This window comes from Ostrinia nubilalis, chromosome 25 (genome assembly GCF_963855985.1).
Source record: "Ostrinia nubilalis chromosome 25, ilOstNubi1.1, whole genome shotgun sequence".
NCBI lineage: Eukaryota > Metazoa > Arthropoda > Insecta > Lepidoptera > Crambidae > Ostrinia > Ostrinia nubilalis.
The window spans coordinates 2,981,571-2,998,405 of record NC_087112.1 but is presented as its reverse complement, the minus strand read 5'-3'; the positions used below and the strand labels follow the sequence as shown (position 1 = coordinate 2,998,405).

The 16,835-nt window shown below is 34.9% G+C and overlaps 1 protein-coding gene across 1 annotated transcript in view; it reads left to right on the top strand.

Annotated features, from left to right (window-relative positions):
- Positions 1-8,005: 8,005 nt before the first annotated feature.
- The window catches only part of LOC135084070 (zinc finger protein 358-like), an 84,723-nt gene continuing 75,893 nt past the window's right edge, over positions 8,006-16,835 (top strand). Inside the window, exons 1-4 of the mRNA XM_063978811.1 lie at positions 8,006-8,073; positions 9,874-9,972; positions 11,551-11,613; positions 13,298-13,366. Coding sequence (XP_063834881.1) covers positions 8,044-8,073; positions 9,874-9,972; positions 11,551-11,613; positions 13,298-13,366 — 261 coding nt within the window. The 5' untranslated portion in view covers positions 8,006-8,043. The remainder of the gene's footprint in view (positions 8,074-9,873; positions 9,973-11,550; positions 11,614-13,297; positions 13,367-16,835) is intronic.

The window sequence follows — 16,835 nt, the reverse complement described above, 5'->3', positions numbered from 1 at the left end:
AGTTTTGAGTAAAGCGACGTATCACGTGACCGTGCCCACATTCCCACTGAGTTATCGAGTGTGGTGCGGGTTCGACTCCGCACGCGATCTAGATGTTGGTTTTGCAACTTTATCGCTTATTTTGTTACTATTTTCAGCTTTATTTATTAGTTTTGATGTTGCACGTTTGTTAATATATTTCTGGTTTTGGTTAAGAATTTAATCACACTAAAATACAATAAAAATCATTGAGATATGTAACTAAGAATATTACCTATCAGCATTAACACTTTGTGGTTTCATGAATTTAATCAGAACTTTTTCTGATAAATAAATAAAATATAATGTTCAATAAACTATCATTTAATCATATTAATTACAACAGCTGATAATATTATTTTATATTCTGGTTATTCCATTATAGTAACATAACAGAGTCATAGTCGTAGCATAGATCCAGCGATCTGTCAGTACAAAGATTCAACTACTAAGCCAGTGGAAACTAATACAGTAGCCTTTACAATAATGTCACTACAAAACGTTAATGTTTCACATTTAATAACTTTAGAATTATTTAGGTTTGGATTTGTGAAATCTTTTTTTATCTAAAAAGTCTTCTCCACACATTTTTTCTCATAACCCTTCGCTGTTCCAAAAATGATTAAAAATAGGCCTCGGTGCGTGCGCGCGCGGTCGTTATGGACGAAGTTTTTCCAGCCAGTTCCACTAATAAAAACTTTTCTAGCTAATCGTTCAGTCGATTTTCTGTTTGTGTGCCAGGAAACAAAATTACAACATTTTTTTCGTAATATTAAAGATGTTCTTTTGACCATTGACTTATTTTTTTATTATAATTTACAAAACTTTATATTCTGAATAAAGGTATTTATGATTAATGCTACTTGAGCTATAGTTGACATTGGTTAAAGTTAAATGTTTAAGTGATAATTAAATAAAAACAACATTTTAATGAACCTGATATAGCTTACTAAGCTATATCAGGTCAGCACATAAGTAGAGAAAAGTCGTATTAAAAAATTAAAGCTCAAAAACATAAACTTTTAGCAGTTGAACGTTAGAAATATTGGGATTTAACCTTTCATTGCAGGATATTTGCGCTCAATTTTAATTTAATTGTTGTAAGACAAGGGCGCCAAAATCAAAAGCTACTTCATCACACGTCTGCTCCCAAGATTTATCCTTTCTCACGTGCAAAAAACTTTTAAAACTTCAACCATCACTACAAAATAACAATAGTGCACTATCTTACAATCTAAGAATCAAACAAAAGACAACCCTCAAATGCGCAAGCGAAAAAAACCAACCAAACTGGTTAATACTGGTTCATTTTGTTTTATTCCGAAAACAAAAAATGGCGACATTATTAGTGCCCTTGTGAAGGTATTTCGGCGCATTCTATCAAATGAACATTTGCATAATTCGTGAAGGGTCAAATGCATCTTTTGTAGGTTTTTTTGAGAGCGGAACTGATTGTGTTAGGAAAGGTGTCTTGTTTCTACTAGTTTTGAATAGTTGATGTTAAAGATATTTTAGGGCTATTGTAGCAAACATTAACAGTTCAGCAATTTGATTTTTGAAACAATAATATCCTTTGCTGCTAGCCTTTTAGGTAGGTACCATTCTTAGGGACAAATTTTGTCTGTCACAGAAAAACTTTATCGTGCGCGTTTCAAAATACGGGATAAAAACTATTCTATGTCCTTTCCCGGGACTCAAACTATCTCTATGCCTTTTCATCAAAATCGGTTCAGTGGTTTAGGCGTGAAAGCAAGACAGACAGAGAGAGTTACTTTCTCATTTATTATTAGTATAGATTTGTGTAGGTCTAGCTTAAAAGTAGTGTCTATTTCTCATTGATTTTCGGATCACACCCTATATTTTCTTTAAACTCATCAATATTTTTTAAAATGAGTTCTTTGTATTTGCCGCGCTTAAATCAAACTTGTAGCGCATTCGTATATGGAGCGGATATTACTCGATTAATATAATACAGGCCGAACAAACAGCTGTCTCGGGCCGCGCTACAGTGGACGCAAATCGTTTTGGGTCTCAAAAAATGTGGGAATATGAAACTTATTTGACTTCCGGTCATATTACTTGAGCATTTTATTCCTCCAAATAGATGTCTTGTAATTCATTTTTTGCCTTTGTCCAGCAGTGGACGTCTTTCGGCTGAAACGAACGAACAAATTAATTTTGAAATTGTAATAAAGTTTTTTTTTATTCAGGGTCAATTTAAAAGTTGTCCTGGCTCAATATTAATACTTACTCATGATTATGACTTTTTTTACCACTTTATCTTTTGCACCAATACTAAGAATAAACAGAAAAAAACTGTCCCATTGTACTACATTGGGTGGATTTTTAATTGTTTCAATTTACATCTAAGACACTATTGTACCTAAGTAAAAAATAGTCCCTCGTTTAGTAACCCTGTATTTAATTTATAAAAAACATTTCAATGAACGCATTCACCAATGATTACAATTAACGGATCAAACCGGACAAATCTGTTGATTAAAAATAATAAACCGCTGCAGGCCGATTGCAACACCTGCGGTGTAATGGCTTCAAATTAATGACAGCGCCTTTCCTTCGAGCGCTACTAATAACCCAATAACCAGCGAGTCTGTATTAAATTTCTCTGATACGCTTAATGTGTCATGGACTGTAGAAAAATATTAAACCAAGAAAAACAATATTATATAATAAAACAATATATTCGATTCCGAGTGGGGGCAGATTTTTCTGTTCGGTTTGGTTGGTGGTAGGGCTTGTTCTAAGTCCGCCTGGCTAGCTACCACCAACTTACCTAAGTCTGACGCCATAACAACAATGTTAACAGCATTGTTGTGTTCCGGCAATTAGAGGTAAGATAGCCAGTTCCTCCGTGGTTGAGAATTCCGGGTGAAGCTCGCTTCCACCTTCGGCCTGATCATCATTTACCATCAGGTGAGATACAGGCCAAGAGCTCCCATCGTTGTGGATAAAAAGAAAAAAAATTGTGTCAGATCACTCGAGTCTTACAGGATGTCAGTCAGACTATTCTTACAACGTCACCATTCTTATCTTATTTGCTATTTCTAATTATAAAGTTCTGAGAGATGTCAGAGCAAATTCAGTTCGTCAACCAATGGCAAGTTCAGGTAAAATTATTTACCAGTAAGTTTAGTTTTCAATTAAAAATTACAAAGTATAAAAAAAAATCAGATTTATAATTAAAAAAATAGGTAGGTACATTGATTTTAAGCCATCCCTTTATGAGATCAATATATACCTAATATTGTCAAGTATTTTTGTTTTATAAAAAAAGTAAAAGATTTGTCTAACTATATAACTTTGCTAGCGATATAGAAACATGATAATCACATCGACAGTCAAAACCTAATAACTTTTAAAACTAAAACTGTAACACTACTAAACCAAACGCGGCCACTGTGGACGGGCCCCTTAAAAGTGGGGTCACCTCGGGCGGGGTCATTGTTTTCGATATTATTACTAGCTCAGCCCCCGGCTTGCTTCGGAAATGTCATAAACTAAAATAAGTTACACTTCCTGTTTTAAATAATTAACAACTTTTTTCCAAATGGTTTGCAAGATTAAACAAAAATATTTTATTCCACGTAACCATTGAAAATATTGTTATTTATCTTTTCAATAATAATAAAAGAATAGCAATAATTTTATTAAAAAATATTATGTCACTTTTTTATTTTTGATTAAAAGCTTAAAAATATAAAACTTATATTTTCTTTGCGCCTCTACCTTTGCGTAGTAAAAAGCGTCATCATCTATTTATACTCGAGCACATTATTTTAGATATTTTCATATTCATATTCATTTATTCACTTCGCAATGTTACAGAAGTTCCAACAATAAAGGGTAGTAGGTACAACATGTTCAGAATGCTACATTGCTACCTCCTAGAGGTATATGTGATTTGTAAACAATAAAATTAGTCATTTATTAGTCACTTGGATTCCGTAAAAAGTAAAACTAAATTATACTACGAATAATTTAACTAGCTGTATTTAATATTATTTTTCATAAAATACTAAATTCTATCCATGTCTTAATTTCGAGCGATCTAATTATTTCACAATATCGTGGTTCTCCCAAACCTTCGGGTTCATATCGTAGTGCGATCATACCTCTCCCGCCAACCCTCTAAGAATCTCTTTACCACTCACTGGAGGGCGCTGTGAGGTTGCAAACATCCCTCAGATCGGTGTAAGAACCATTGGTTCTTGCTTCTTATTTAGAAAATGAAAGATGATGTGGCTTGATAGAGTCATAGTCGCTATTTAGAATAATAAAATAAATACAATTGGGATATGGGATCTCTATTTCTTTGAAATAAAATTGAGAGTTTGCTCGGAAAATTGAGAGTTTTATTTTATTTTTAAAACAATAATAACAACGGTGGTGTCTGATGTGTCATTTATAAAATTCTAAGCTTATTGAATATGAAATTTCAATGGTTTCAATTTAATAAAGAATTTGAAATCCTTAAATGATTTCGGCATAGGTAACATTTGAAATAAATAAAAATAAAAACATATTTTTTGTATCATTCATAGGAAAATCCCACTGATTCATTGGAGATTGAATATTCTACAATCCTATTATCTAACATTATTTATATTTCAAAGAATACTTTTAAGTTCCTTACCTTAAACAGATACCAATTGCCATTTTGTAACTAAAGTTTCATATAAATTTTACACTTATCTAAGAAATGGTTCAACATTTTCCCCTTCTGTGTGAGGGTTCTTGGTTTGGGCTAAAGGGTTGCGATAACTCGAGTTGCGAATACATTATTAGAACCATGGTTCTAAGATCGCGGGTAAATGAGAACCAATGGTTCTATTTTAGATGAACCAAATGACAAAATGTTTGTTTGGTTCTTGTAAAAAGGAATTAAGGAAAACAAGAATATTTTATTAAAAAGAAACACTAAAAATCTTATAATTACTAAAATTAAAGTACCCGGGTCTTAACTCAATATTTATGAATGAGTTACATTAAGTTCACGGCTTGACTTTTAAAAGTTTAGAATCTTAAATTAGGTAATAATCCATAGACAGTCGTTTAAATGTAGAGCAACAATTTAAAATTTCAACACTCAATTTGGGAAAAGAACAAACAACAAAATTTATTGTTACCCAATGATTAATAAAATCGACACTGGCAGTTAAGACACGCAAGCCACAGAAAAAAAGTCTTTTAAATTTAAAATTCGAACGTAATGATTTAAAAATCGAACACTTGCATATCCAGCGCGCTACAGTGCATCGGTCACGGTTGGCGGCGCAGTCACTCCCATACGCCTGGCGTCACCACGCATTGTCTATGTACACCACATCACATCGGCCTATACATTTTCATTGCAAAATAAACTGTATTGCCACGATATAAGGCGTACTGTGTTTAGCTTCATGTGCTTATATACTGATGATTTGATAACACTGTTTTGTCTCGACCCGCCTATTTTGCTATTGTGCCGCTGATTTTTCCGTGGGTAGGAGTTAGCAGTTCAATAATTGTATAGCTATTATACTATGGACACTTATCAAAATGGATTACTCATGCAATCTAACGTGCTAACCATAGAGTGGAACAAATCGTTTGAAGACATTATGCTGAAAGCATTGCATATTTACAGTGTGATACTTTTTAGATACCATATGCAATTTTCAACTGAGTTTAAAAAAAATACACAAAATATTTTTTTAAACTGAATTTTCATGTCAGTTCTCTAGATTTTGTCTTTTATGGCTGGTAGAGAATGCCTCTTGGTATTAAGTGTACCATTAATTACAAACTACGTTTTGTTCCATATACATAGTGTCAATAAATAAAATATCTATTGCATTAGCAACACAATCATATATTTTAAACTTATTTAACATAAGTGGTTTCATTACGTTACAACACAATATTTAATAATTTAATGTAGAGGTGATAATTTGACTGATTAAAAATTTAAAATATGTATCAAACGCGTTGTAAAAAGCTGCTCATTTACATTTACAGCATGCGCTCGTGTACACGTAGGTACATACATATTATATGTATACATATGTATGATAATACCGAGTTGATTGCCTTGGTTCTTAGACCCGCCTATTTAAAGATTAGATCTATTATGTTGGCTAATTTTTATTGTCTAACTCCATGCCTGGCTGGGCAGCAATTTGATATACATTTTGTGTGGACTACAAAAATATCTGGAGCAGTCTATTAATTGGAGCTAATTGCCTAAGTACTTTTTAAACGACCATTTAAGGGAGGTACTAAATGGTAGAATTTTAGTATTTCATTTTGCATAGCTTGTAATGAGAATAAGCTTACACTATAATAACTTTGCATTCCTGAATTATTAAAAATACTTAGTACTTTACTTTATAAATATTACGGTCTTTAATGCGATACTAAAGATATTTCTTAACTCGTTCGGAACGCAGCACGCCATCTATTGAGGGGTAGTAGTAAACTAAACGTGGCGCTAAGGCGGCAAGACGTATGAACCTTCGAAGTTTCAGTGAAGAAAAGTTAAAGAAATTGAGAAAAGCGATAAATGTATTTTCTCATAACTTTATGTTTAGAAAATAGATTTTTTAAAATCAACCATGAGTGGGCAGTCCCAGATAAAAGGGGCTCAACATTTCCGTGGTAGGCAAAAATAAATGCAAAAGTTCTCAAGTCCCTTTTCCCCAACTTTAGGTAAAGGAAAAACGGTAAAAACCACATTAGTCCACCGTTGGCTAATGCCCCGTAGATAAGCCCCGCCTGGGCGCGAAAAAAATGCCATAATAAAAGAGGCGTTACGAAAAGAAATCCCCAAAAACTCAACCCGCGACAGCGCTATCTAATCCCCCCACGCGCGAGCGAGACAAATGATATTAAGAAAAAATCACAAAGAAGTCCATTCTTTTCATTTCCTCCCTCGATTAGAAAAAAATGGGGAGAGCCGTTCATCTCTTTCTAACTCGAAGGGGTGAAGCGGCCGCGGGGAAGCGCGAGCGAGAGGGGCGACCACCCCGGCGTCCTTCGCGCCCTTTTTAATAGTTCTTATGCGGCCGCGGTCCGAGCGGTCCGTCATGCGTTTTTGGGCACATGTCCGAGCCCGCTGGCGCTCACACCGCGGCCGCCCGCCGCCGGCCGACGTCTTTTCTTGACCGGACGCATTTTTCCGCGGAAAAAACGTCGGGCGCGTGCGCCCGGCGCCGGTGGGGATGTTCTTGAGGACGTCTAAGGCGGCGGGGGCGGCGCCGCATCTTGGTAGTTGGAGCGGCGTCTTCGGCTGGCGCGCGCGTCCGCCCCTCCCCGCAAGAAAGCGTCGCGGCGCCCAAGTTTTCCACCAAGAAGTTAGTCGTCGCCCGCCTGCGTCTCAAGGCGGTCTTCCGCTTTCCCGCGACCGCTTTTCCGGGCTTCGACTTCCCGCTCGTTTTGCCGCGCGATTCAAACGGGTCTCTCTTGCAGGACGCGAGTGCTGCGGTCGCGTCGCATGACTCGGTTGTGACGGTACGCCCGAAGCTGGAATTCATGTTGAAATACTTCAATGAGAACATATCCCTAGCGCTTCAGGAGAGGTACCGGGACCTCCATGAGTATCGGAAGACGGAAGCGTTAGAGGAGGGCTCACCGAGGGAGGCGAAAGTTCCGAAAATAGCGGAGGAGAGTGACCAGGTCGGCGGCGAGGGCGCGTTTGAGGGGAGCGCCGCGCCGCCGTTTCCGCGGCTGCTGGAGCCGCCGAAGGAGGAGGACAGCTTCGTGGCGAGCTGGCTGCAGAACTCCTTCAAGATGACGGCGGCTGAGGGTGGGGAGGCGGCGGCGGCGGGCAGCGCGCTGGACCTGCGAGCGGCGCCGCTGTCGCTGCACATTCCGGCGCTGCAGGCGGAGGCCCAGCGGCAGTTCAAGATGCAGGACTTCTGGGCGCGCAGCCGGCCCGGCTCGCCGGCCGCGGAGGCGCCGCCGGAGCACCCGCCGGGGCCCACGCCGCCCACGCCGCAGCCGCCTCCGACGCCGGACCACAAGATCATGACGGAGAAACTGGTCAACGAAATTCAGGTGAGTGATTTTTTTTGTTGACGAAATTTGTGCTGTTAGGGAATGAAAATTAAATAGGAAGAAGCCGTAGTTTCTTGGAGTTTTAAAGAATATTGGATGTAAATATTGAATTGAAAATTATTTTTGAAGTTAGGATTTTACAAGTGTTGAGTTTTCAGTCGGTTCTGAAATCAAATGCGATTTGTTTCTGGAAAAAACAATGATTTTTGATAGTTTGAATTTTTTGGGAAAAATTCTAAAAATGTGAAATATCAAAAAATATTATTTAGAAAATCCTAAAAAAGTTATTTTTGCATTAAAAATGTGTATACATAATAAAGATTTGGCGCGTGTACTAACAAAAACTCGTTCGACGGCATCGCCGTATCACAACAACAACTTACCGTTCCGCTGATGTAATCTAGTTTATATTTAGAATTACCTTATAAGTACCTCAAATTACTTGATATTCCGTAATTTTTCTCGTTTTATCACTTAGGAAAATTAAGATAACTTACTGAACAAGAGCTGTGTGGTATAAATCGTCTAGTTCAGAAAAAAATGTGTGTAAAAATTAAAATTATTTAAAATAAAATCAACGTGTTACTTCAACGGAGAATCTTGACGAACTGACCTCAAGATATTAACGTTCTCAAACCAGTTCCAAATTTGAATGATCCCTTCTTTAAAAAAAAAGGATAAGAAACACGGCAACATATTGTAAAGCTTTTGTTAGCAAGAAGGGTTAAAGGCCTTGGAGTCAAACTTATTATTAAATCGTTTTTGTCCTTACGTCGCATCCGGTCTCACAAAGGATATGTAAATTACAATAATCCGTGATAATTCTATTATTTCTGTATTAGCCCGTGATCAACTTGTCGGCGTTTTCGATTTCTTTCACCAAATGTTTGTTTTCGACATATGGCATTATTATTTTATTGGTGACGTTCCGGTTCCCGATTACTTTTATTTTGAGCTAATGTTTACTCTTTTCTTCCGTTCGTCCGTGTGTAATTTTAAAAACCAATTGGCCGTAAAAAGGAACGTCGGTATCGAAAAACAAAACAATGCGCGTTCGTAATTCAAACTAAGACGGAAGAATGAGCATTAAAAACAATGGAACTGCAATGGCTGACATTAATTCAAATTTTAAAAACAGAAGATGAAAGAATATTACTTTTTAAATTAGTTTCGGATTCGCTCACCTTGCATTTGTCTATTTCCCACGGCACGGATTAGGGGCTCATTGTGATTTTATTTTTAATTTTTTTGGCCCCGCTTTGTTTCACGGAAGGGGTGTTGACAGTTATTTGTTGCTGCGAATCTGTTCTCTTTACGATTTTTTTTGTTTTAAAAATTGTTTGAACAAGGAACCGGTTTTGATAGTCATGTTTCGTATTCAAAAGTTTTTTTTCGTAAATAGAGATTTAACGGTTCGTCGCTGTGAAGTAGTTGCGCTTTTGTGGTTACCGTTTTTTAAATAACGGTTAATTAAAATTTTGATTTATTAATATCGTCCCGCTGTTGAGTCAAGGGTTTGTAATCAAAATAGTGAATGTCGTTTGTTATCCGCGGAAAAAATATTCTCATAACAAATTGAAACTTTTAAAAAGTACTGTGAAACTCAAAAAAATCAATCATTCACAAAAGCCAAATACCTCTTGTAGCTAATTAGGACTAGAAAGGTTGTTAAAAAATATCTATTTTTTTGTTTACAAAATAATAGCTGGATTTAGATACCTAGGTACCTACTTATTGAAGTTAGGCATATAATCTAAGATGCACCATCTCTTTTTTTCACGCCGCATTGGAACGAAACAGCAACAGCAGCAATCACCATCGGCGGACTCCACCATGAGCGAGAGGTCGCTCGTGCCATTTGCACTGGTAAATTTACTGTCCTCACTCAATAATATCGATGTAATTATTTTTTCATCCTCACTACTTCAATGTGTGTCACGTGATTTTTTGAGTTTTTTTTACACTTACACGGTTTTCGCACGCGACCGCCGTAACAATTTTGCATGCACTTGATTTTTGTTTATTTTGTAACTGCATGCAGCGTTGATTTTGAGTGTTCTTTTTTCGGTTGTATTAATTATTTTTTCGAATGGAACAATATTTTTTTAGATTTTGTTTTCTCGTTATTTTAACAGTAGATAGCTATGTACTTAATTTAGTAGAAACCATTTAGAAATAGGTACTAGTTTAGTACTAAGTTTAATAAATGAATTACCATTTTGCCTAGACTTATCATAATTGACACTTTTAACATTTGAGTTTATGTTTTAAATTCCAATTAATTTTAAAATGGACTTAAACAAAACGAACTTAAATACTTACAGCTAAGTAAATGTACTTAGTGTTTTAAGAATCAAAGTAACACATTGTTTAAAATTTCACAACTCAATTGGCAAGATCAACAAAACTGGCAATTTGAAAATAGAACAAATGGAAAGTCTTAGTTCTTACATCACATACAATGTGGATGAAATAGAAAACATTGGTTTTTCCCCTCAAATGTAATCGGAGATTTAGTTATGTATTTTGCTAACACGACCGTTATAAAGGTAATTCCATTATGTTTTTACCAGTCAATAATGATCGTGTTTTACAGTACCTACTTTTAACATAATACCTAAATTATTTTTAGTAGATAATAAACGAATACGAATATGAAAACTGAAATTTGTCGCCGCGCGTTTATTCTTCGCTGCAAAATTTTGTCGATTTTGGTTTATCTTTAACTGTAATACTATCATGGTTTTTGGGTCATAGTTGTCAAGACCATGTTGCATAAGTATTATGTATAAATTATGCGTATTATTTGTAATATTTGCGGGGATTTATCAATTATTTCTTGGTCACTACTAGTCATCTCCTAAAGCATAATATCATCCTACATACAAAATTAGAGTAGCTTATTATCATAGTTTAAACAATGTTTATTTTTCTCATTAAAACCATTCAGTCACTTGCATGAGATAACATAGTTGCATGTTATGTATAACAATTAACATTACAAACGTCACCCACATTTTCGGGCAAAAGTCAATCGTCAAATCCCACATAAGTAAGGGCTAGTTCCCACGGCGATATCCCGTTTTTTGCAGGATCCCGTTTATTAGTATACTTACTGTTTTAATATTAACATTCACACAAACATTCCGTTTGCAGTGTGCCGGAAAAAACCGATACGTTCGAATGTTCGAATTTGAAATTCTAATTTTAAACACAAATATTAACACGACAGTCCAGTTTTGCGACAGTCCCGATTACTGGATCTCACGAAACCTGTGGGAGCGAGCCCTAGCAGTTGTAATTTTTCCAAAACACCCACAATAACGGTCGTTATTTTTCCAAAACACCCGCAACAAAGTCCGTTATTTTTCCAAAACACCCGCAACAGCGTTCGTTTTTTTTCCAAAACACCCACAATAACGGTCGTTATTTTACCAAAATACCCACAATTTTGACCGCCATGTTTGTTGCACGCAGCCGCAGCAGTCGCCGACCGGGGAAGGCCCTGGCGACCGGAACACGATGTTGCCATTCGCTTTGGTAAATTTCCTGAATAGCCTCAATATTGATGTAATTATTTTTTCTTTCTTTCACCACTTCGGTAGGGAAACTTGAGCAGTTTTCGGGGATTTTAATGTTTGTTGGATTAGTTAGACGTTTAAAATGATTTACATGACTTTTATAGCTGCTTCTATTCTAAGAAAGTCATAGCTATAAGATATAATGAAACTAATACATACAGGGTACCTATTAAATTGCAACAGTCGTTACAATTTTATACCTACCTAAGTAGAGTTTGAAAAGTGGTCTCTTGACACAAAATTTTTCAAAAATAAGGTATTTAAAGAAAGTTAAAAAATATTTTCCATGAATGTGTTTCAATAACTCAAGCCCGAACTGAATAGGATTCCATTGGAGAATGATTTTTCATCATTTAATTAAACCATCAACTAAAATTAATTTAAGCATAGGTATATTCAGTTTACTAAACTATAATGCGTATTCTTTAATAAATTATCTAATAAACATAAAGTCGAACTGTGATGATTCAGAAGGAAAATTCAAATAATTAACACATTCAGTTTTGAAGCTGTTATCACGTAATTTACCTATATTGTAATCGCTTACGTAATGTCTGAAATTATACATTTAAAAACAGGTTAATGAAAACTGCTGAAGTTTCTACTGTGTTACAATTACAGTGGGCTCTATATTTTCTTCTTGTGTTTCTTCTTGCGTGCTCTATCTTCTTCTACTAAGTTCTATACTATGCTTTTTTATTCCAGTCAAAAAATTATCACTTTAACCATTTTCTTTCTTTCATTTAAAACGATTAATAAAACTTTTTAAAACGAAGAAAAAAAATTTATTGACTGGAATAAAAAACGTGGCCTTATTACAAAAAAGTTAAACATACGTTAAATAGGTACTTGTTTAAAATCACATTTCTAATACTATAATATGTCACTTTAAACAAATGTTCAACATGTGTTTAACTTTTTGTAACAAGGCCCTTGGAGTTTAAAAAAACATGATAGAGTCCACTGTATTGACGTAAATGCAAAAAAATCGCGGCCGCGGAAAAAAGTGCCTAAGTAAAAAAGCTTAAGTTTTCTCATGTATATCTCTCAATAATTCATGCGTGAATCCATCATTTTACTAAATTAGCGAGCATTTACTAACACATGTGTTGAGCTAATCTTTATTCATTACTCACCTCTTCTTTGTAACTTAACGCTTAATTATAACACTTTTTGTAAAATGACGATGAAAGGATAAGTTGTTTTAACTTATGATCTACAAGATACTTTAAACTGTTAAAGAGTTTGTTTTGCCTTGGTTTTTTATTTGTATTTTGTTTTGATTGTTCTTTTTTTTTTATAAAAAACGTTACGTAAGTTAGACATGAGTCTAAGTACGTCACTTAGGCTGAGTTTGTACCACCTTACTTGAACCGTAACTCTACCAATAACCGGTGTTTTTTATTTGGAATTTGACAGACTTTTGACGTTTGCAATAGTTAAAGAAAGATGGTGCAACCCAGCCTTAAAGTTATGACACGATACGAGGTATCATCAAATCTAAAATTGATTGTAGAGACCTTATTTTCATGCAATTTCTTTTTTTTTTGCGAATTATGCAATCTGTGCTCTTAAAAAAACATCGTCATTTTACAAAAAAACGTCCCCATTACGTCATAATAAAACCGCGTTCCGTTCCACAGCAACAGGCGCGCTCGGGGCAAAGCATCAGCGAGCGCACGCTAGAAGAATGCTGGTCCACACTGCAGCGAGTGAGTTGGCACCTGTTTCAATGCGTATTGTCATCTTCCAAAGAAACGGAACGCGCGGCGGCGGCTGCCGGAGTTCGATTTTCGAATTTGAATTTGAACTTTTGTTGTTCTTTTGTTTTTTTCGTCTTCGCGGTTTGGTTTCCATATTTTTTTATTGATGACCTTTTTGTTGATGACACAGTTATTTTTTTTATTGATGACACAGTTTTTTTTTAATTATTAATTTAAAATGCAAAGGCATAAAAGTTAAGCGACTTGAAAAGTAATTCGAACTCAACGCAATCGCTGAAACGCGTTACCGAAACGGGGTATTGGTTACAAACCAATCACTCAATATTTAATTTTAAGGTGAGTTTTCATAGCATTTTAGTTTACCACACACTTTTTACCCGACTGCAAAACACGAGGGTTATGTTTTTTTCACAAGATTTTAATCAAAACAACATAGCTGCGGGTGGCGAAGGAAACACTAAGCGGTCAGATAAGAACTTTTTAAACAGGAACTATAAAGTATCTAGTGCGATCTATAATTTGCATATTCATTAGGTAACATTTTCGCATAGAGTCGATTAAGATAAAAAATGTCCGATAAAGGCGCTAGGGGCGTGTTAACAATTTATTTTATCGAGATTTTTTTATATTTTTTAAACAGGCGAAGGAATTGACCATCTGCATACAAGGTGGAGCGATTCAGGAAGTGATGTGTAAGCGCATTTTGTGCAACATCTGCATTTGATAGGGCTGCCTTTAAATTTTTGAGACGCGAATCAATGTTCGAAAATTCGAAATTCAAACAATATTTTTTTTTAACAAAAAATGGCGCAAGTATTGAAACGTTAACTACCACGCAAGTTTTTCAAGTAGAAACCTAACAAAGAAGAGAATTATCTAGTGAGCTCATTATAGGATGGAAGTTAGTTTTCAAGGAAAATCTCTTTTGCATTAAACTGTATACTGATATTTAATTTTGCAAAATATGGACTTCGAATAATAATGCTATCAAGAATTTAAAAATCCCTATTTACATAATCCACCTAATATATACCTACCAAAATTCTGTACAAAAATAAATTAAAACATCTTATATAAACTACACACAGAAGAGAATCATCTCTCTGACAGTCCAGACACCTTATTCCAATCTCCAAACAAGTCTATCATCGAAAAAGCTCCAAAAAGTCCCAAAGAAGCTTAAAAAGTTCGGCCAGCACCAAAAAGCTAGTAAACAATGTAACGAAAAGCACAGGTGCGGGTAAAAAATAGTAAAAAAAGCACCAACGGAAAGTACACGGCGAATAAAAACTGCACTCTTTGTGCTGGATCGCGTACTTGATCTTTTGAAGTAAAGGACAACTGTGGCGTGGAGTCGCTTTAAACACATGTTTTTTTAAATACTTCAGTTAATGATAAAATAGAGAGAAAGAGAGCCAAGCTCATGCCTTGTCTCGCTATAGTGATAAGGAAAAATTTAAATAAACTTAGCTAAACAATACAGACTAACGTGAAGTTTTCAGTGAATAATAGTTTTTTAATTGTTAATAAAAAACATAAAATATTATTTAATAACAAGAAAAAAAAACTACTCAAATTGCTATCACTACAAAGACCGCAATTTGATATTATTAAAACATTTATTACCAGAAATTGAACAAAATATTACATTTACATTGAGTTAATTACAATAAAGTTTAACTTGAAATATTGTTGAGGTACGGTTTCATTAATCGTGTTATTTTGATTTAACTATCGATTTAATCAACTAAGTATCTAAACTCATTTAAATATTTCTTTAGGCTAAGTTGTAACCGAGTTTACGAGTTCTAGTTTCTGCGGAAATATCACCCGTAAGAGCAGTAATCTATTTATTCACTAATTACTTACTTTATTTGGATAATTTTTGAGTTACATAAGGTTTCCTGGTGTAAAACTACTATAAATATATTATGATGAACAAAAATAACTAAAAAGTGAGTAAAAGACCCTAAAAACTAGTAGCTATTAATAAGATTTCATGAAACAAAAATAATGTATTTTATAAAAAAAAGTGCTATTGTATTTATTGCTGTCTTAGATACATACTTGATGATGATACCATCTTAGTACATATACTACATACTTATGTAGGTACAATGTGTTTATTCCTAAGTGCAGCCACTTCCTTGTCACTTACTAAGTATGGACACTAAAAACAAACGAGCCCATTTCGACTCCACTCAGCGCTGTCCGACAACAAAAGTACTTGATACGTTGTCGAAAAAAATCCCCAACATTTGCATGTCGATCGCAATGAATTTATAGTTATTGCTTCCAGATTTATTATCGGACCGCTTTCCGAAAAAATCCGCCCGCTATGACCGCGTTCCGAATTTAAAATTCAAATCCCAATTGTTTTTCCGTTCGAAATTGAGACGATTTTGACGTCCGCCGTCCGCCCGAGACATGCGTGTCTTTTTATTCTTTATTCCCAAATTTATTTCCAGCCAGTACCTTTTTTCGGTTCGATTTTTAAACTTTCGTTTTTGCGATAGTAAATCAATTGCGTTGTCCCAACTTTTTGCTGTGCGGTGTCTTTATAAATATTGTTTTAAAAATGTTTTTAATGATGGACGAAGGATTCAAAGTGTTGTTGAGTAGTTTATGGCCAGAGTTAGATGTGCGGTTCTTTTGAGTGCCGACTGGAGTGAATACTTTTTAAATCGTTCTTTTTTTGAACTCGTGAAAGGTTGAAGCGAAAGAAATTGTTTTTTTAGACGAGTTCGAGTAACATCTTGTTACAAGGGGGGTGGTTGAGGGGAGGTGCGGTAATTAAGAAAAGTGTTGGGGGGACGAAAAATTGTCCGTAGCGAGGACGTTTATAAAAACCGGTTTAATGACCGAAAGGCTTTCGAACTTAATAGGTTCAGAAAGATTGTCTCATAGCGAGACTTTTCTTATAGTTGTATCATAAAAGCTATTAGGGCTGGTATTAGAATGAAAAGTCATTTTTCTCGGAAATTGTATTAGAAAATACAATTTTAATTTGTGAAATAAGAATGAATCTGCGTGTTACGAATTTATAAAATGTTTCAAAAGAGTTTAAATAAAATCTCACAGAGAGCCATAATATGTCGCGGCTAATAGAGCATTTAGGTATTTCCATTAGTAATGTTATTGATGACTATTTAAACTTAAAGCTTCTAAAATTATTTATTCAGAAGTAAATTAAACTATTTTAAGTTACTAGAAATACTTACAGTAACTTTATAAACATACAATTTTACACATTAACTTCTTAGCTAAATCGGTTTTCTCTAGTTTTCTACCACTAAGTAGAATAAAAATTAAGGCAAAAAAAATCATCTTAATTTACAATAAACAGATTTTTTTTAAACTAAGGCAAACTTAACTCTAAACAAAATAAAATATAAACTTATTTAAAAAAAATACGAAACATAAAAAAACAAGAAGCTTGTAAATTTTTAAACTAACT